The 20544-nt window shown below is 46.0% G+C and overlaps 1 protein-coding gene across 2 annotated transcripts in view; it reads right to left on the bottom strand.

Annotated features, from left to right (window-relative positions):
* STAB2 (stabilin 2) overlaps positions 1-20544 on the bottom strand; it is a 172172-nt gene that overhangs the window by 22067 nt on the left and 129561 nt on the right. For both annotated transcript variants that reach the window (XM_059886141.1, NM_001206679.2), the window contains 10 exons: positions 20046-20105; positions 18597-18773; positions 16941-17030; positions 13734-13880; positions 12412-12468; positions 11151-11277; positions 7995-8144; positions 5996-6100; positions 3364-3471; positions 913-1106 (listed from right to left, as the gene is read on the bottom strand). In XM_059886141.1, the coding sequence (XP_059742124.1) occupies positions 913-1106; positions 3364-3471; positions 5996-6100; positions 7995-8144; positions 11151-11277; positions 12412-12468; positions 13734-13880; positions 16941-17030; positions 18597-18773; positions 20046-20105 (1215 nt within the window). The remainder of the gene's footprint in view (positions 1-912; positions 1107-3363; positions 3472-5995; positions 6101-7994; positions 8145-11150; positions 11278-12411; positions 12469-13733; positions 13881-16940; positions 17031-18596; positions 18774-20045; positions 20106-20544) is intronic.

The raw sequence follows: 20544 nt of genomic DNA, 5'->3' as shown, positions 1-20544 counted from the left end.
AGGATGGAGTGTCCTCCTTTACATCTCAGCTCAGTTGTCACTTCCTCAGAGAGACCCTCCCTGTCTCCTGATCCCTTTTATCACACTGGACTGATTTCAGAACTGAGCATGCCTCTTCCTTCTATCACGTATAAACTTTTGATCGCTACATCCCTGACAGCTACAACAGCACACAGTAGGTGCTTGATGACCATTTGTTGAGCCAATGAATGATGTCCTTTAATCCCCATGAACGATCCTGTGAGGTCTGCATTATTATAAGGCTCATAATTTGTGGCTAAGGAAACTGAGGCTCAGAGAGGTTAAGCAGCCAGCCCCAGACTGCACAGCATATCAGGCCAGGAGCCAAGACTCAGAGGCTGCCTGACTGTTGAGTTCACATTTGTAGCCCTAATGGACATCATCTCCCACCGTCTTCCCTTCCCATCAGAGAAAGGGGCAACAGGGCACTGACTGCACTCTAAAAAGGTGTGAGTGCACTTTTCCTGCCACTTCTTACTTTTTTGATTTGTATTTTGAATAATTTTAGATTTATAGAAAAGACGCAAAAAAAAAAAATTAAAAAAAAAAAGATGCAGAGAGTAGTTCCCTTATACTCTCCACCCAGTCTTTCCTAATGTTAACATCTTACCTAATTACAGTTCATTGTCAAAATTAAAAAACTAGTGTTGATGTGTTACTATTAACTAAACAATAGACTTTAAGTGGACCTAACCAGTTTTTCCAGGAAGGTCCTTTTCCTGCATCAGGTTCCATGTTGTATTTAGCTTGTTGACTTATCAAGAAATAGAGAAATAGACTTGGGTGGGAAGAAGGCTTAGGAAGAGGCCAGTGGTGACCTGAGTGGAGAAGCCAGGCTGAGGGAGGCACAGGTGGTACCCCACCCCCCATTTCCCTGGGACAGAGACTCACCGGGCCAGTCATCTTGCAGGTGGCATGCTCGTGACACCTGCCATTGAGGCCGTCTGCACAGGGGTCAATCGCCGTGCAGCTGTGGCCATCCCCCTGGTAGCCCTTCTGACAGCTGCAGGAGACCTTCGTGCCCTTCTGGGAGCACTTGGCGACCTTTGCACACCCGCCGTTGTTCTGTTTGCAGAAATCCACAACTGCAAGAGCAGAGAAAGGTAGACTCTGTGTAACAGGGGCTTCAGATCAGGGTGTGGGTCACCCCAGGACCAGGTGCACCAGGCAAGGAAATGGGCCCCAACATGTCAGTGCCGCCTCTCCCGGTGCCTGGTGGCCTCTGTGCTACCTCTGCCAACACTAGTGTCCTGTGGCTAACACCCTAACACTATGGTCCCCAACCTTTTTGGCACCAGGGACTGGTTCCATGGAAGACAATCTTCCCAGGGGCCGGGGGTTGGTTTCAGGGTGATTCAAGCTCATTACGTTTACTGTGCACCTTGTTTCTATTATCATTACATCAGTTCCACCTTAGATCATCAGGTGTTAGATTCTGGAGGCTGGGGACCCCGCCCTGATAGACCAGGCCTGGGGATATCTGTCCACCTCTGCCCTTTTTAATCATAAACTTCTAGGCTCCATTTTGATAGTAGTTTTCTAATGAGTTTGGGTTTTTAACATAGGACACAGTTGTGTGTGTGTGTGTGTGTGTGTAGGGTTAAGGCACTACTGAGCACCTTGTGACACAGACACTGTTACCTCCATTCTACAGATGAAGAAACTGAAACTCAGAGCTTAACTGACCATCAAAGGCAAACTAGCTACAACGTGGAGGGGCTGGTTTTAAACCCAGGGTGGTTTGATTCCAAAGCCCACATTTCCCCCACTCTTTTGTGTTGCCTCTTAACCTTTGTTTTCACAAGCCCCCAAATTTCAACTTACTAATAGATTAGCTCCAGGCCCAGGAGTAGCTGGAAAGCCCTTTGGCTTCTCTCCTCTGCCTCTCTGGCTGAGAGCATGAACATGAGGACAGAAGGCCCGAGGCTGGCAGAGCGGACAGACAGAACCTAGGTCTTTGCTGCCACTGAGGATGCTAAGCCAATTCTGGACTGCCTTGTGGCAGATTATAAAGTAGCGGGAATAGCAAGATCTCAGTTCTGTAAAGAAAGTATCTGTCCCTATATGAATAGGGACATTCATGTTTTCATTAATGTTCATGAAAACAGAAGGTACATGTGTCTGAGACTGCTAGTTTTCCCCTAATATCTCCTGTCTCCTTTTTCTATCTGAGATTTATAGCTTAGCTCATGGTTGGCCAACTGAAGACTCTATTTCTCAGGTTCCTTTGTCCCAGGTGTGACAGAGAATGAGGTTCTAGACAATGTGATGGAGCAGACAGGAGTTTAGCAACTTCTGTGTGTGCTAAGTTGCCTCAGCCGTGTCTGACTCTTTGTGACCCCATGGACTATAGCCCACCAGGCTCCCCTGTCCATGAGATTCTCCAGGCAAGAATACTGGAGTGGGTTGCCATTTCCTCCTCCAGGGGATCTTCCTGACCCAGGGACTGAACCGCGTCTTCTGCATTGGCAGGTGGGTTCTTTACCACTAGCGCCATGCCACATGGAAAGCTCTAGGTATGTCCTTAAAGGGAATGAGGTTTGCTTCCCCCCACCCTGACTTTCTTTCCTTCTGCTTCCTGGGATGTGCTTTTGGTCGTGGCCATCTCAGGCCAGGTGAGTGAACAATGGCAGAGCAACAAGACAGAAGGAGTCTGGGCCCCAGACTTTCACAGAGAAACCCTATGTTAGCTCTGGATACCTCCATCCAAAGTACTAAACAAGATAAAAATAAATATCTAAACACCGGCTTTGTTTATGCCACTGTTTATTTGGATCTCTGTGTGGCTGAACCCATATCCTAACTACTAGAGACAGACATAGCTGTGTGCAGAGTGATTCTCACTGAGTGGTGAGAGTAAGTGTAGGTTTCACTGTTGTTTTGATTCATTTTGATATTTGGCAAAACTAATACAATTATGTAAAGTTTAAAAATAAAATAAAATTAAAAAAAAAGAATGAATCAAAAAAAAAAAAGAAATAAAATGCGTGACCTACTTGAAAAAAAAATACAATTGCTGTTTAGTTGCTAAGTTGTATCTGAGGGAAGCACTGTCTTAAGATACTATAGAATATTTTCTCAATAAAATAAGACTGGATTATTTGTAAAGTTACAAAAACACCGTAAAACGAAGTGCATTGCAGTTTGCAAAGCAAGTTCAAAGTCATGGCCTGGGAAGTGGGCAGGTTAGGCATGAGCAAACCCATCACAGAGAGGGTAGGTGTTGCTGAAGCAGCCCAAGCAGGAAGCAGAAGGGCTGGGACGGAGCCCAGGTCCCCTGACTGAGTTCCACTCCACCCCTGCACCCCGCTGCTGGTCCACCCGTGCACAGACGGGACTTACCTGTGCACGTTATTCCGTCTCCTTCATAGTTCAGGTTACATTCGCATGTGTTGTTGTTCTTACAGGTAGCATGAGCAGAACAAGGAGGCGTGCACACGGGAGCCAAAGCTGAAAAGAAAGAAGTCATAATTCATCTCCCACCGTGATGTGAGGCGTTGGGATCCAGCTAAGGCATCTTCCAAGATGCCATCTGGCTGCCCCTGTGTTTCTAAAGTGCCCCCTTACAGCTGCAAGATGGGTCATAATGGGGTGATTTACTAAGGTCCCTCCCAGCCTGGGATTCTGAGATTCCAGAATTATTCTTTTGTATTAAGACTTTATTTCTGCCATGTTATCCAGATCAAAATGCAAAGATGTTAACCTTAGGGGCAACCAGTGAAAACTTTATACCTCAAAGTCTGCCATCAAGGATGAATTTTGCAGACTAGCTCTTTGGCCCTGAGAGCACGGGATTCCAGAAGAGATGGTTAAATTGGAGCAGAAATTCCAGGGTCTTCTTTGTTCTTGTCTCCAACTCTTTGTGATGTCATTGACTGCAGCACGCCAGGCTTCCGTGTCCTTCACTATCTCCCGGAGTTTCCTTAAACACATATCTATTGAGTGGGTGATGCTATTTAACCATCTCATCCTCTGTCACCGCCTTTTCCTCCTGCCTTCAGTATTTCCCAGCATCAGTGTCTTTTCCAGTGAGTCAGCTCTTCACATCAGGTGGCCAAAGTATTAGAGCTTCAGCTCCAGCATCAGTCCTTCCAATGAATATTCAGGACTGATTTCCTTTAAGACTGACTGGTTTCGTCTCCTTGCAGTCCAAGGGGCTCTCGAGGGTCTTCTCCAACACCACAGTTCAAAAGCATCAATTCTTCGGCATTCAGCCTTCTTTATGGCCCAATTCTCACATCCATACATGACTACTGGAAAAACCACAGCTTTGACAATACAGACCTTTGTCGGCAAAGTAATGTCTCTGCTTTTTAATATGCTAAGTTGGTCATAGCTTTTCTTCCAAGGAGCAAGTGTCTTTTAATTTCATGGCTGCAGTCACCATCTGCAGTGATTTGGAGCCCAAGAAAATAAAGTCTCTCACTGTTTCCATTGTTTCCCCATCTCATTGCCATGAAGTGATGGGACTGGATACCATGATCTTCATCTTTTGAATGTTTTTAAGCCAAGTTTATCACTCTCCTCTTTCACCTCCATCAAGAGGCTCTTTAGTTCTTCTTTGCTTTCTGCCATAAGGGTGTATCATCTGTGTGTCTGAGGTTATTGATATTTCTCCCAGCAATCTTGATTCCTGCTTGTGCTTCATTCAGCCCAGCATTTTGCCTGATGTACTCTGCATAGAAGTTAAATAAGCAGGGTGACAGTATACAGCCTTGATTTACTCCTTTCCCCATTTGGAACCAGTCCATTGTTCCATGTCTGATTCTAACTGTTGCTTCCTGACCTGCATACAGATTTCTCAGGAGGCAGGTAAGGTGGTCTGGTATTCCCATCTCTTTGAGAAATTTCCAGTTTGTTGTGATCTGCACAGTCAAAGGCATTAGTGTAGTCAATGAAGCAGAAGTAGATATTTTTCTGGAATTCTCTTATTTTTCTATGCTCCAATGGATGTTGGCAATTCTAACTCTGGTTCCTCTGCCTCTTCTAAATCCAACTTGAACATCTGGAATTTCAAGGGCCTTCTTAGGTACCACTAATCTGGGGCTTTGGTAATTGAAAGGGGCTGCAGTATCCAGGGGCAGCATGAAGCCATGGGATGGTTAGGAGAGAAGGAGGGGGAGGAGAGCGGAGGAAGAAGGGGGAGGGGGAGAAGCAGGGAGGGAAGGAGGGGGAGGGACTGAAGTTATGAGGACTGCCAGGATTCTGGCTATTTGGGTTGCTGTTACTCAAAAGAAAAGCTTGGTCACGCCCTTCTGCCCCCAGGGACGATGAAGTGACAACTGGATCATCAACCTTCACACCTTAGACCTTTTGACTGGAACATAGGGCTCAGGGTGCAAGGGAGAACTCAGAAAACTGACAGCTCAGTAAGGACTGAGGTCATGACAAAGATGACAGTAACTGACGATGATACTGGCAGCTACTGTTCCTGAGTGCCCACATGCACTGGCGCTCCAAACCCATGACCCTGACCCTCACAACAGTCCTTCCCTACAAGCCGTGCAAGAGGCTCTCTGTTTACGGACGAGTATATCAAGATTCCGAGAGGGTGGCTTTGCTGAGGCCATTTGTCTAGTAAGTAGCAGAGTTCAGGGTCAGATCCTGGCCTCCACGGAATACTGTATTTTCCATGAAACCCTCCAACTCTGTGTTCACACACAACCAGACCTGGGCAGTGATCCTGAGGGACCATTCCTGCCCAATAGTCCTTTGCTTGAGGTGGGTCCTTCCATGACAGACAGGACTGCAGGCTGGTTTCCTGGGTTTGCGTTCAATCTTTTCATCTCGTTTCCTCTGGGTCCCCAGACCTCCTGACCCCAGGGCCGCGTAGCCATCTTTCCTCGTGGATAAGTGAACCCCTGCTCAGCTGTTTTTTTCAGATGTCACTCAGACCCCCACCCTCAGTCGGCTGCTCTTGGCAAGGTCTGCTGCAGCGAGGGGCTGCTGGCAGCCAATCACCCTCACAACAGACCTGTCTGGGTGTCGCAGAAGCGGCCCGTCCACCCTGTCTCGCAGATGCACTCTCCAGAGCCTGTGATCCCGTCATCGCACTGTCCATGGTCTGAGCAGCCACAAGCTGTAGAGCAAGTTGGAATGTGGTCAGTCAGCAGGGATCTGGGATTGAAGTCCAATCTGCCAGCTCACTGGCCATGTGCTGGCTGTGTGGTCAGTGTGGGAGGCCCCGTGCTTATTCACATTCATTCATTCAAACTTACAAAAAATAAACTTAGTGGCTACCATGAGGCACAGGCTACCAGGCAATGAGGTTACAGTGGAAAACATAAGACATAAGGTCCCTATTCTCAGGGAGCTTACAGTCTAGGGGTAATGGGCTATTGAACATGTAATGATAAATATGCTGAGTGTTGTAAATTACAGAAGTAGAGGGTGTCATGGGGTATGAAATAGAACAGAAAGGGAAGGGAACCTTATCTGGGCCTCCTAACAGAAATCCATTTAAAAGTCAAAGCTTCAAGAAACATTCCTTCTGCTTCTGACCACCTCCAGCACCAACACCTTAGCCCAAGGCACTGCCATCTCTCACCTGGATTGGGGCATTAGCGTCCCCAAAGCCGGCCCTTCTTTTGCTCCTGCTTTCCCATGGTACTCTCTGCACAGGGCAGCTGGGGTGGCCCTTTCACAATCCTTCACTGGCCGCCACCGCACTTAGATGAGATGCTGAAGATCTGTCTCTGGCCAAGCAGCCCCCATATTATCTGGCCCCTGGCGACCTTCTGAGCCCACCTCTGTGTTCCCTCTCTCTTCTTTGCCCACTCTGCTCAGCTACCTCGGCCGCTTGGCTGGGCCTTGCATGCTGAACATTGTCCTACCTCAGGGCCTTTGCACTTGCCTCTCTTCCCACAAAGTCATTCCTTTAGTCTGCACTGTCCCACAGAGCAGCCAGTCATCATACATGGCTATTTAAATATAAACTAATTAAAATTAACAAAAATCAGCCCCTCAGTCACAGACTCTGTGTGTTCCATATCCACACATGGCTAGTGGCTTCCTCATGGCAGAGTTAGGCAGCATTTCCAGCATCACTGAAATTTGACTGGATAGAGCTATTATGGATATCCCCACACCTGGCCCCTTCATCTCTGCTAGAAAGCGAAAGTGAAAGTGAAGTCGCTCAGTCGTGTCCGACTCTTTGCGACCCCACGGACTGTAGCCTACCAGGCTCCTCTGTCCATGGGATTTTCCAGGCAATAGTACTGGAGTGGATTGCCATTTCCTTCTCCAGCGGATCTTCCCGACCCAGGGATCGAACCCGGGTCTCCCGCATTGTAGACAGACACTTTACCGTCTGAGCCACCGAAGTCCTCATCTCGGCTAGGTCTCTACTCAAATATTTTGTGAGATGTTTTCTGGAGTTGTATTTCCTTTCTTTCTTGATCTCCTTCACCTGCCTTTTTCTCTTTGTACCTTTATGTCTATTTTTGTTTCTGTTATTTTTATTTCTTCCCTTTGAGTGTAACTCCTTGAAAGCTGAGATTCTATCCCCTTCTCATACCCTGTACCCCTACAATTTAGAACTATTCCTGGCTTTTGATCAAGTCACTTAGGCTCTTTGTGCCTCACCTTATCCATCTGTAAGGAGAGATAATAATAGCTCCCACTTCGAAGGCTTGTTGTGAGGATAAGATGCTACTACATACCTGCCGGGCACATGGCAGGCACTTCATACACGTGAGCTATTGATATTAGTAAAGACTCAGCATATACATGGTAGTCAAATGACTGAATGAGCATTGGTTGGCTACAGCTTGCCTGGGTGGCTCCTGGGGATGTGAATTTCAATTGGTGGATGGAAATTGGGAAAATATCCGAGGAGGAAAAAAGAGCAGGCAAATGGGAGGCTGGGAAAAAAGAGGACGGATGCTTCTAGCCCAGGTGGATGGTACGCATCAGGCAAGGATGCACGCCCAGCTGATGACAGGCGAAAACTCAGTGGAGGGGATGCCACGTACGCTGGCAGTCAGGCCCGAATCTCCCCGGCCAGCACAGCTCACATGTTGTCCCGTTGAAGCCGCTGTTGCATTGACACTGTCTGCTGGGTGAGTACGGATCCAGGCAGATACCCCGGTTATTACATGGGGTATCTGGGCCTCCAGGGCAGGCTGGAAGAGATGAAACAGCAGTGACTGAACAGTCTCCCTAGGCCCAGAGCAGCTCAGTGCCTTTGTAAATGTGCTGCTAACCTGACCTCAGCTGTGGGTTCTGTCCTCTATTAGTCTAGGAGGTCTGTTTTCCTGGGGACACATCCATATAGTGTCACTGGATGTTTAGGGTAAGCCACTGGCTGATAGTTTAAATGTATCTGATAGGACTGGAAGGGTGATGTATTGAACTGTGTGCTGTATTTGGGGGTCAGGAGACCTGGATTTGGCAAAGAAACCTCCTGCCAATGCAGGAGACATCAGAGACGTGGGTTTCATCCCTGGGTCAGGACAATCCCCTGGAGGAGGAAATGGCAATGCATTCCAGTATTCTTGCCTGGAGAATCTCCAGGACAGGGGAGCCTGGTGTGCTACACAGTCCATGGGGTTGCAAAGAGTCGGACACATTCGAAGTGACTGAGCACACACGTGGACCTGGGCTTGCTGGTCTGGGCTGAATAATGAATTTGCTCTGAGCTTCAGAGTTTTCTTAACTCTAGAGTTAAGATGAGGATGATGTTAAGATGGTGATGATGATGTCCCCTTGCCCTATTCCATGTTGTGACTATGAGGATCAAATGAAATACTGTAACCAGCAGCATTTGAAAATATAAAGCACTGAACAAACGTATGGGATGGCACTGACTTTGGTGAATGGTCTATGCTTTAGTGATGGAGAATGGACTGAAGGTTGAGTAATTGTGTAGACTCTCAGCCTGGAATTTTCTCAACTGGATCATGATAAATAAAGTATGGTGGTGATTTACTAAGTCGAGTTCAACTCTTTGTAACCCCATGTACTGTAGCCTGCCAGGCTCCTCTGTTCATGGGATTTCCCAGGCAAGAATACTGGAGTGGATTGCCATCTCCTTCTCCCAGGGATCTTCCCCCATCCAGGGATTGAGCCCACATCTTTTATGTCTGTATGCAGGTCAGGAAGCAACAGTTAGAACTGGACATGGAACAACAGACTGGTTCCAAATAGGGAAAGAGCATGTCAAAGCTGTATATTGTCACCCTGCTTATTTAACTTATATGCAGAGTACATCATGAGAAACCTGGGCTGGATGAAGCACAAGCTAGAATCAAGATTGCCGGGAGAAATATCAATAACCTCAGATATGCAGATGACACCACCCTTATGGCAGAAAGTGAAGAGGAACTAAAAAGCCTCTTGATGAAAGTGAAAGATGAGAGTTAAAAAGTTGGCTTAAAACTCAACATTCAGAAAACGAAGATCATGGCATCTAGTCCCATCACTTCATGGCAAACAGATGGGGAAACAGTGGAAACAGTGAGAGACTTTATTTTTTTGGGCTCCAAAACCAGTGCAGATAGTGACTGCAGCCATGAAATTAAAAGACACTTGCTACTTGGAAGAAAAGTTATGACCAACCTAGATAGCATATTAAAAGCAGAGACATTACTTTACCAACAAAGTTCCATCTAGTCAAAGCTATGGTTTTTCCAATAGTCATGTATGGATGTAAGAGTTGGACTATAAAGAAAGCTGAGTGCTGAAGAATGGATGTTTTTGAACTGTGGTGTTGGAGAAGACTCTTGAGAGTCCCTTGGACAGCAAGGAGATCCAACCAGTCCATCCTAAAGGAAATCAGTCCTGAATATTCATTGGAAGGACTGATGTTGAAGTGTAAACTCCAATACTCTGGCCACCTGATGTGAAGAACTGACTCATTGGGAAAGACCCTGATGCTGGGAAAGACTGAAAGCAGGAGGAGAAGGGGACGACAGAGGATGAGATGGCTGGATGGGATCACGGACTTAATGGACATGAATTTGAATAAACTCTGGGAGTTGGTGATGGACAGGCAGGCCTGGCATGCTGCAGTCCATGGAGTCGCAAAGAGTCAGACATGACTGAGTGACTGAACTGAACTGAACTCTTATGTCTCCTATATAACAGATGGATTATTTACCACTGAGACACCAGGAAAGCCCATTATACCTAAAATCATGGCTCCTGGAGACACAATGGGGGAACTTGGACTTGCTTCTTATTCAATGTGCACCTCCACTTTCTCATCTGTAAAATGGGGGTGACAATGGAAGCTGCTTCTTAGGGTTTGTTGAGAGGTTCAGATGTATTGCCATATATGGGAAATTGTTTTGTTCTTTGGTCTTCAAGTCGACTGACTAGACTATAGCCTGCCAGGCTTCTCTATCCATGGGATTTCACAGGCAAGAATACTGGAGTAGATTGCCATTTCCTTCTCCAGGGGATCGTCCTGACCCAGGGATCGAACCTGCGTCTCCTCCACTGGCAGGAGGATTCTTTACCACTGAGCCACCAGGGAAGCCCTGTATGGGAAGTAGCACTCAATAAATGTGTTCATTTAAAACAGTGCATGGTGGTCAGGAAGTTCTATGGCATTTGTTATGCTGTTGCTGCTGCATTATTGGGTAGAAGTTGTATCTAGACCCAGGGGTTTCAGGAGCCCTTTCCTGAAAGGGCGAGCTTAGGGAGGAAGGGTGATGTTATACATCTTTTATCAGGGGAGTTTTTAGGAAATAGTGGCCCACATATACCACATTGATATAGCACCCTGCTGAGCTGGATGTCCTTAGATGCATTTAAACTAGTGTGCTTATCAGTATCATAGACTGGAATCAGTATCATTTCAAAAATAAAATATAGGGTTTCTAGCATCATGGGAAATGTCTTATTCTATAACATTAAGCAGAAAACACATGATTTACAACCTTTGTACAGCAGAATCTCAACTCTGTAAAAACCAAATATGATAAGAAAAAAAAAAATGGAGAAGGAAAGCTACACAACTCTTTAGAATAATTGCTTTTGGATCTTTTCTTAGTAGAATCATTAAGAACAATATACTCCCTTGCTCCCCCATCCTCACCTTCCACTTTATACTTCTGGTACTTTCAAATGCTCCATAGTGATTGTGCAATCACTTCAGAATCACAAGATAATAAGAGCACTCTTACCCTGACAGTCTGGCCAGAAGTAGCCCTTGCAGCACTTGGGGAGCTGTATCACCAGAGTGCAAAGCTGTCTGCAGCCTTCCAGGTTCCTCTTGAAGGGCAAGTCGTACAGACACTTCTGCTTCTGGCCCTAAAGGAAGAGATCCAACCATCCCTCCACCTTCCATCCCTGTACTTGGGCTCTTGGCTCTAGTCTTCCCCCAGTGGAGGATCCTAGGTACTGCCCAAGTAGAAAATAGGCCTCAAATGGCCATGAGCCCTGTGCAGGGAATTCGTTTCTCAGGGGCATAGAGAGGCAAATGAATGGGGGAGGGGACAGAGGTGGAGTCCACGGAAAAAAGATTTTGCCCCATTTTAAGAAGGACTTGGGGGCCTTTAGAGCTGTTTGCAAAAGATGAGTTTACCTGGGGAGGAAGTGGGGAAGAGGTAGATTTCTATCAGGAGAGAGGTCTGGCAAGCCCCCAAGATCATCAGTAGAGAGGGTATGGGGTTACAGTTCATTTTTGTAGGGGTGTTTCTGTTAGACGTGTTACTAGTAGGGTAGAAAGAGCTTGACTTTGGAGTAAGTGCTTAAACCAATATTTAGTACTTACTATGTGCCAGGCTCTGTACCCACATTTGAAAACTTACTTTCCTAATAATCACACACAGAACTATTATTAGCTCCATGTGCAGGGGCAAAGGCGTATAGATTAAGTGACTTGTCAAAGATCACCCACTGCAATTTGTCCCCATAACTGTGGACTCCGAATTTAATTGTCTTAACCATTACTCTTACATTGTATTTTAGGCTCTAATCCTAGCTTTGTTCCTTATAGCTGTGTGGTCTTGGGCTGATTGCTTACCCTCTCTGAGACTCATTTGTCATAAATTGTAGTAATATATTTTTCAGTATTATAATGGGAATAGGGGATAATGTCAAAATAAAGAATTCAACACGGAGCCAGGGACATAAGCAGCAACCAACTAAAGGCAGCTATTATTTTTTATAATTAGCATTGTTTTTGTAACCCCTTCTAGGTCTTTAATCTCATGACTCTTCTAGATTTTAAATGTGGGCTGACAGTTTCCCTGGGCTAAGAATGTTCACCTCTCATCCCAGTGGCCTGATTGTTGAAAGAAAGACATGAATTAGTTACATGCAGTTATAACACACTCACAGATGCACACAGATGCACACACACCCATACCTATAAGGAAACTGGGGTCTAATAAAGAAACAAACCTATCACTCTCCAAACATTATCACCGTGTTCATAGTTACCTTTGGTTTAGTCCACTTGGGGCAACTGGGAGTAAAGATACAGTTTCCACAATTCCCCTAGTATGCAAGAAAAGAAACACTTAAAAATCCAGAATATCAGGAAACAAAGCAAAGATTATTTGACTAAGAACTTAATCTTGATTAAGACTCAAGCTATGATTAAGAATATAAAAACAAATGCACTGCAATTTTGCCATAGAGAATTCTTAAGGTCTGTCTTGGACCTCAGCTCCTTGGTTAGCTCTTTGAGGTGATAAGTTCCCTATTAGATGAAGGGGCAACAGGGCAGGCGCACATGGCACATGGCACAGCAGCCATGGGAAATGTGGATACAAGTGTCAGTTCCCTTAGAGATCAGCTGTGAAATTTTTGTGAATCACATTCTTTGATCCTTAGTCTTCTAACCTATAAAATAGGGATACTAATTCTTGCTATTGATTTTCAGGGGATTTGTGAGGAAAAATGATTAACTGAAAAAAAAAAATGTGCGTATATGTACTTTGGAAGTTAAGAAGTTAACAACTGTTTTTTCATCCCTTACTTTGGCTGATTGGTATTCTAGTAATTTGGGTATTTATTGAATGCCTATAAGTCACCTGGTATAGAAATCAACTGGTCACAGACTTTGCCATTTAAGTCACTTCATCTCTTTGAGACTCAATTTCCAAATTGACATAACGGAGTTGATGATCACTACTTCTATTGTTGGATAGGGGTAAGATGGGCATTGGGCCAAATAGTAGGCTCAAAGGTCACACTCAATAAATGGTACTGGATGGATGAACGAGTGTGAAATGCACATGTGCCTCGCACAGTGCAGGGCCCAGGACAGAGGTCCAACCAGTGTTACTGCCTGAGCAAGTGAATGGAAGTATGGGCCACATATATTAGATATTAGAACCATATGACACGGTCATTTTTGTAGCCATACTCTGTCAAACATGGCAGTTTCACCTGGTTTATTCTGGCAGAGGCTCAAAAACTGCTTGTTGAATGGATAAGTGAATGACTGAGTGGATGGGTGGGTTAGAAAATGACTGGCAGAACAGGGCATACTGTTGGTCCCCAACAGCTGCTCGCTTAATGGTGAGGGGATGAACGGGTGGGTGGATAAATGAGAATGGGAAAGGTCTGTACGGGACTGAGTAGATGCTTGTTGATGGTGAATCTGAAAAGCCCTGTCCTATGGCCTCCTGAGCCCCTGGTTCCCATGTTCGCTGGGGACCAGCCCTCTGAGTCTTCAGAGCGGGGTCCACGCTAGGTCACAAGGGCTGTTTGTTGGCCCAAGGGTCTCTTTCTACAGTAGTGTTTTCAGGACTGACCGAGACATCGAAAGTGGTAAATGTGTCACAACGGCCCCCCAAGGTGGGGTCAATCAGTAGACAGTCGATACCGTAGGCCACACCCAAGTCAAATAAGAGCTCCCGCTGCACAATTCTGCACGTTTGGCTGTTCAGGAAGAGGTCGCCCTGCAAGACAGGGAGAGAGAGAGGGTGAACAGTCTGTGATCCTCAGACTTCTCCTCTTCTCAAGCCATGAAATGTGGCCAGAACCTACCAGAGTCAGAAAGAACTGATACGTATTGATATAAATGTCTACATCACAAATGCTTAGAATGTATTATATCCAAGTACTGTTCTTTGTGCTTTACCTATGCAAGTTCCTTCAATCCTCACAGCCACCCTATGACGTGGCTACTATTGCCGGTATTCCCATTTACAGATGAGGAAACTGAGGCAGTGAGTGGTTAGGTAACTCACCAAGGTCACACGATCAGTAAAATGCTGGTGTGGGTATTCACGCCCAGGCTGGCAGCCTCAGCCCCCTACTCCTGGCCACTCGGCAATACTGCTCCATCAAAGTGTAGATGGTAGTGGTGGGGGTGACAAGGTGGAGCAGATGTGGCCTGACCCTGGCTCAGGACAAACTTGGTTGACACGGCCACTTCATGGGCAGTTACCCAGTTTTCTTATTTAGTGCCAGCACCTAGCAAAGCTCCAGTACCACTTCCCTTCCAAAATATACAGTGACGGGCTTTAACCTTATATTGATAGCAACTTCTTTTTCACATGCACTAGGCATTGATGCTTTTGAATTGTAGTGCTGGAGAGGATTCTTGAGAGTCCCTTGGGCTGCAAGGGGATCAAACCAGTCAATCCTAAAGGAAATCAACCCTGAACATTCATTAGAAGGACTGATACTGAAGCTGAAGCTCTAATATTTTGGCCACCTGATGCAGAGAGTCAACTCATTGGAAATACCCTGATGCTGGGAAAGATTGAGGGCATGAGAAGCGGGTAACAGAGGATGAGATGGTTGGATGGCATCATTGACACAATGAATATGAGTTTGAGCAAATTCTGGGAAATAGTGAAGGATAGAGGAGCCTAGCATGCTGCAGTCCATGGGATCTCAAAGAGTCACACAACTTATTGACTGAACAACAAGACATTGTCTAAATCATGTTCTAGACACATTGTTTTGTTTAATTCTTGCAACAATCCTTGAGCATCTCTTCCTAAAGTCTACACAGCTAGTAAATTGATGGGTATATTCCCCACCCCACCCCCCAACAAACAGGAAGCAAAATGCTTTTAGAAAGTTCTATGAAAAGAAAAAGACAGCTCAGTAGTGTTTGATAGGATGCACACAGTGTGATTCAGTGGAAAGAACACTAGAAAACTGTGAATCCCTGCACTTTCACTCTTGCACTATATGAGCCAGTCCCTAAACTTCACTGAGGTTTAATTGTTTTCACCAGGTAGATAGGATTAATGATTACATTGCATATAAAGTTTAACTAAATGGTACTCTGAATACAAAGTGCTCTGAAAGCCTTATTAGCACTCAGGATGCTGCTGCTAAGTCACTTCAGTTGTGTCCGACTCTGTGCGCCCAACCAGGCTCCCCCGTCCCTGGGATTCTCCAGGCAAGAATACTGGAGTGGGTTTGCCATTTCCTTCTCCAATGCATGAAAGTGAAAAGTGAAAGTGAAGTCGCTCAGTCATGTCCAACTTGTAGCGACCCCATGGACAGCAGCCTACCAGGCTCCTCCATCCATGGGATTTTCCAGGCAAGAGTACTGGAGTGGGGTGCCATTGCTTTCTCTGAGCACTCAGGATGAACAGTTGATATTCTTTTGATAAGTGTCCAGTTTCTATGGAGGTAGTGTAGCTGATCTCAAGAGTATAACTACATTGGGATAACTTTCCAGAAGTTGGGATGTAAAGATGTTAACACTCTTTGGATTCAGAAACAAATTTAATGCCATTCCAATCCAATCATCAAGAGGGATTCTTGCTTGTCAGAAGATGTAAACAAAATGTTGTTTGAGACTTCTCTGAAGGCTCCTTGAAGGTAACCAACTCAGTTTGGAGGTAAATCGCTTTTTCACTTTCTCCTGCCTAGAGAGTAAATGTGATGGCTGGACCTCCAGCAGTCATGTTGGACCTTGAGGTGACTGTGAGGCTAGAAATACATGCTACAGAGCAGAAAGACAGAAGGAGTTCCCTCAGTGAGCTATCATACTAGCTGGATTGGCTACTGTAGTTTTTTTTTTTTTTAAAGACAGCTAAAGCTGAGTGCTGAAGAATTAATGCTTTTGAACTGTGGTGTTGGAGAAGACTCTTGAGAGTCCCTTGGACTGCAAGGAGATCCAACCAGTCCATTCTGAAGGAGATCAGCCCTGGGATTTCTTTGGAAGGAATGATGCTAAAGCTGAAACTCCAGTACTTTGGCCACCTCATGCAAAGAGTTGACTCATTGGAAAAGACTCTGATGCTGGGAGGGATTGGGGGCAGGAGGAGAAGGGGACGACAGAGGGTGAGATGGCTGGATAGCATCACTGACTTGATGGACGTGAGTCTGAGTGAACTCCAGGAGTTGGTGATGGACAGGGAGGCCTGGCGTGCTGCAATTCATGGGGTCGCAAAGAGTCGGACACTACTGAGCGACTGAACTGAACTGAACTGAAACCCTTATATATTTAAGCCATTGTCATTTTCCACTAAATATAAGATACAGGATGTAGCTACTATTATCCCACCAAATCTACTTATCATGTGGAATTACAGGAAGGTAATATTGTCAGGAACTAGCCAAAGAAGGTGAAAATTGCAAATTTTCTCTCTGTTTGCTGATCTAGTTAGATATAGCCCAGAGCTGGCTCTGACTGCCAAGAGAGGGCTGGAGGGGAGGTTGCAGAGGGGCCAGGAAGGAAGGGAAAGGAATGACAGTGTTCTTTCTTGTTTCAGGGAAGTGTCTCACACCAGAAAATAAATCTTCTGAAAAATCAATCAGAAGCTACTTTCTACAAGTGTAAGGGGGGCTCCCTGACACCTGGTGAGGGCTTGGGCTGGCCAGGATTTATCAGGGTTTGCATATTCACTTATTCAGGGGATACAGTCATAAAAGCAGTGAGAGAAAGAACTTGCTGCCAATGTGGGAAAAAATGAAACATCTCCTGGAAGTGGCAACGGTTGGGGCATGCATTCTCTGCCCCCGCCCCTGCTGTGGGTGATAATACTCACGATGTCACTGCCAGCTCCACACTTCACACTCAGCTCAGAACCCTGCAGGGTCTTCCAGGGAGCAAATTTGGGGAGATCCACTGCCAAGACCTGTAGGGGTGATGGGATCACATTAATACCCTGAATTTGGGTTGAAGAAGGAGCTTTGCTAACAAACCAAATTTAGATACAAGTTTTTTTTCTGAGTTCTAAATTCCAGCTTCAAAATGACAGCAGATAGAATCAAAAGGAAGAATAAGTATGGATTCTCTAGGAAGTTGGACTTTTTTTCTGTAGGAAAGTCTCCTCCGGCCTGTTTCAGTCACCCTTCCTTCCCCTTCTGTGTTCAGAAGTCCATGGAAGGTGCTGTGTTGCTGCATGAAGCCTGCGGCAGACCAGGGTTAGGGAAATTGCATTAGGGCACTGCGATGGGTTGAATTGTGACCCCTCAAAAGTTTCACTGAAGTCTAGGTCCCCATTACCTCAAAATGTCATCTTCCTTGGAAATGAGATCATTGCAGATGTAATTGGTTGAGATGAAGCCACATGAGAGTAGTGAGAGTGTTAGTCACTCAGTCATGTCCGACTCTCTGTGGCCCCATGGACTGCTGGGCTTCTATGTCCCCTGGAATTCTCCAGGCAAGAATACTGGAGTGGGTAGCCATTCCCTTCTCCAGGGCATCTTCCTGATCCAGAGATCGAACCCGGATATCCTGCATTACAGGCAGATTCTTTAATGTCTGAGCCACCAGGGAAGTGAGTGGGCCCTTAATCCAAAGATATTGGTGTCATCTTAAGAAGAAGAGAGAAGAGGAGAGTGCCATGTGAAGACATAGAAACACACAGGGAGAGGACAGCCAGCCATGTGACAACAGAAGCAGAGACTGGAGGGATGTAGCTACAAGCCTGGGATGCCGAGAATGTCTGGACACCACCAGAAGCCAGGAAGAAAGCAGGGAACAGCCTCTCCCTCAGGAGTTCCAGCAGAAACAACCTTGTCAACACCTTGATCTCAGACTTCCAGTCCCCAGAACTCTGAGGGGATTTATTTCTACTGTTTTAGGTCACCCAGTTTGTGGTCATTGGTTATGGCAGCCTAGGAAACTAACACAGGACCTACAAATTAACCAAAGTGAGGATAATAGGCCCTCTTGGATTAGATGTCTCACTCCTGGGAGGAAACAGGGTCCTGGAGGAGGATTCAGAGGGACAGGGTTTTAGCAAGAGCTGCCATGTTTCTGCAAGATCCTGCTTCCCTAATCACAGTAGATTGGTACACGAGCCAACAACTGGTCACAGCTGGATGAATCCATCCTTTGCCTAGAAACTCTGGAAATGGGGGAGAAAGAGTCCATCTGGGAGAAACTTGGGAATTGTTGAGACACTTTGCCTTGTGAACTAGGGAAGGGAGGGAGCTGGTCTGCAGTAGAAGAGGGGAAGGATGCTTTTGAGTATTGGTTAAAGTTAGGGGAAATAAAACAATGGCAGGGGAGAAACAGAACCAGATGAGCTATACTCTTGTGGTCAGTTCCCCACAGCCAGTCAGAGGAGGACACAGTGGGGGCAGGGGATGCTCAGACCTCCCAACACCATGGAGACTGAGAGGTAAAGACAATTCCTGGATTTGATCACCTCGAGGGCAACCTTGCCATTCCCGTCTGTGTGAAAACAGAATACCTTGGCATCTCGGATCACGTGGAACTTTAAGTACTCCTTCAGCTTGTCCTTGTTGTCTTGGTTGAACAGGAAATCCTGTTGTTCACGGGGCAGGGCTTGGAGGGCTTGGTCGCTGGGCCAGAAAAGTGTGACTGGGGTGTGGATGGGGTCTGTGATGACGCTCAGCAAGCCGGAGTCCTGAAACACAAGGAGTTGGTCAGGTGCGCCCCAAAGCCCAGCCAAGAAGCACTAGCTCTGGAACCCAAGGGCCAGAGCAAAAGCCAGCCTGGGGCCCTCTCTGTGCCCGCCATGGGGCTTCTCAGGCCTTTGGCTAGTTTAAACGAGATTCAGCCTGAAACTGAAGGCTTTCTTCACACTCCCGTCATTTTGACTCTCATTTTCTTAGAAAGTAAAACAGAAAGGCCAATTCTGGACTTTGTTAATAGGGAAACACACTTTAGCAAGACTCTTTTTTGCCACTACTCTTGTCCAAACGTTTTAATTTCTGGAAGACCCACTTAGCACTTTCCCCACATTTCCTTTAAAAATGTGAAACCTATACAATATTGAGATACTTGTATATATTTAGAGGATTTCTAGATCACATAGACTCAAAAAAGAAATTGCCAGGTGACTGGCAAAGAATCATTTTGAGAATCTTCTACATTTTTTCTTGTACATCATATACATTTTTTCTTGTAGTTTTCCCAACAACCCTATGAAGTAAGCTTTATTATTCCCTCTTTTTGAGACCCAGAGAGACTTTTAACTTGCTACAAAAGCTTGTGTTCAAGCAGACCTGATGCCCAGGGGTGGGGGCATTAGAAGGTTTAGGGAGTGGGTGGGTGGGCAAAGATCACTGGAGAGTCTTATTATGAGCACCTTCCAATCTCCTTTTCTAAACAGCTCCCCAGACAGTCTGAGCCCGAGACCCCTTTGGAAATTGCTGGTCTGCACAGAGGTTTTGCAGTCTGTGCTATGGGGACCCCAGGGTTCTTAGAGACCTCCTGAGACTGCTGGGGTAGGTGGTGGAGGAAGTCGTGGAAGAACCTGCTCCTTCCTGATTATTCTCTGAAATCTTTGAACAAGAAGTTTCTCTACACAATTCGTGGGACTTGTCTCTGAAGTCAGAAAAACGTGGTTTGAAATGTAATTTCTGCCTGTCTAACGGGCAGAGATTTCCCATCTTTGCCTTTCAGCTTTCCCCATCTCAGTAAAGGGGGTGATCATTCCAGACATGAAGCCCCTGTTTTAGGAATGGGCACATCCTAATTCCTTTCCCTCACTCTAGCCTCAAATACTTCAACTTCTAACTCAGCTAGGAAACATTTGGGGGATGGAGGGGCAGAGTATGACTTTGTTCTCCAGAACATTAGACTTCCTTAAAACCCCACAACAGCTGGCTAGTGCCGCAAACAAAAACTACGGTAGCTTACATCCCCCGAGGCAACTTTTCTCCTAGGCTTTTACCTGAATCAAGTTGCTAAATTTGCCGTAGCCGTGGTTCATGGCCACTGTCGTAAGATTTTGCTGCAAAGATAGTAAGAATGGGAATGAAACTTTTATTCGTACAGTTCACAAAGCACTTTAACAAACGCTCAACTGAATAAAATGAGGGGAAGATAACATAGGAGACTCTAGGTTGTACGCCTGCCTTTCTGTAACACAGGGGCTGGATGGCTAAGCACTGCATTTTCCCAGACTGCCCTGCAGCTAGAGTCCCACATGTGATATGGCATCCCCCAAGCAGAAGTGCTTGTACAAAACTTATAGGTAGAAAGACATGACACGAGGAAGTGGTGGCTGCTAGCAGGGATATTAGATCTTCTGATGGTCACAGGGCTGGAGGCATCTGGTGTGCAGACTCTTGTTTCCTAGAGATGGGGCTGGAGACAGAGGGCACAGGCAGAGCTGGTTCTGGGCAGCCCTGTGGGGAAGTCAGGTGTCCTCCCTTCACAAGTGTCCCCAG

This window comes from Bos taurus, chromosome 5 (genome assembly GCF_002263795.3).
Source record: "Bos taurus isolate L1 Dominette 01449 registration number 42190680 breed Hereford chromosome 5, ARS-UCD2.0, whole genome shotgun sequence".
In the NCBI taxonomy this organism is placed as follows: Eukaryota; Metazoa; Chordata; class Mammalia; order Artiodactyla; family Bovidae; genus Bos; species Bos taurus.
This window is presented reverse-complemented; position numbering and strand designations above follow the sequence as displayed.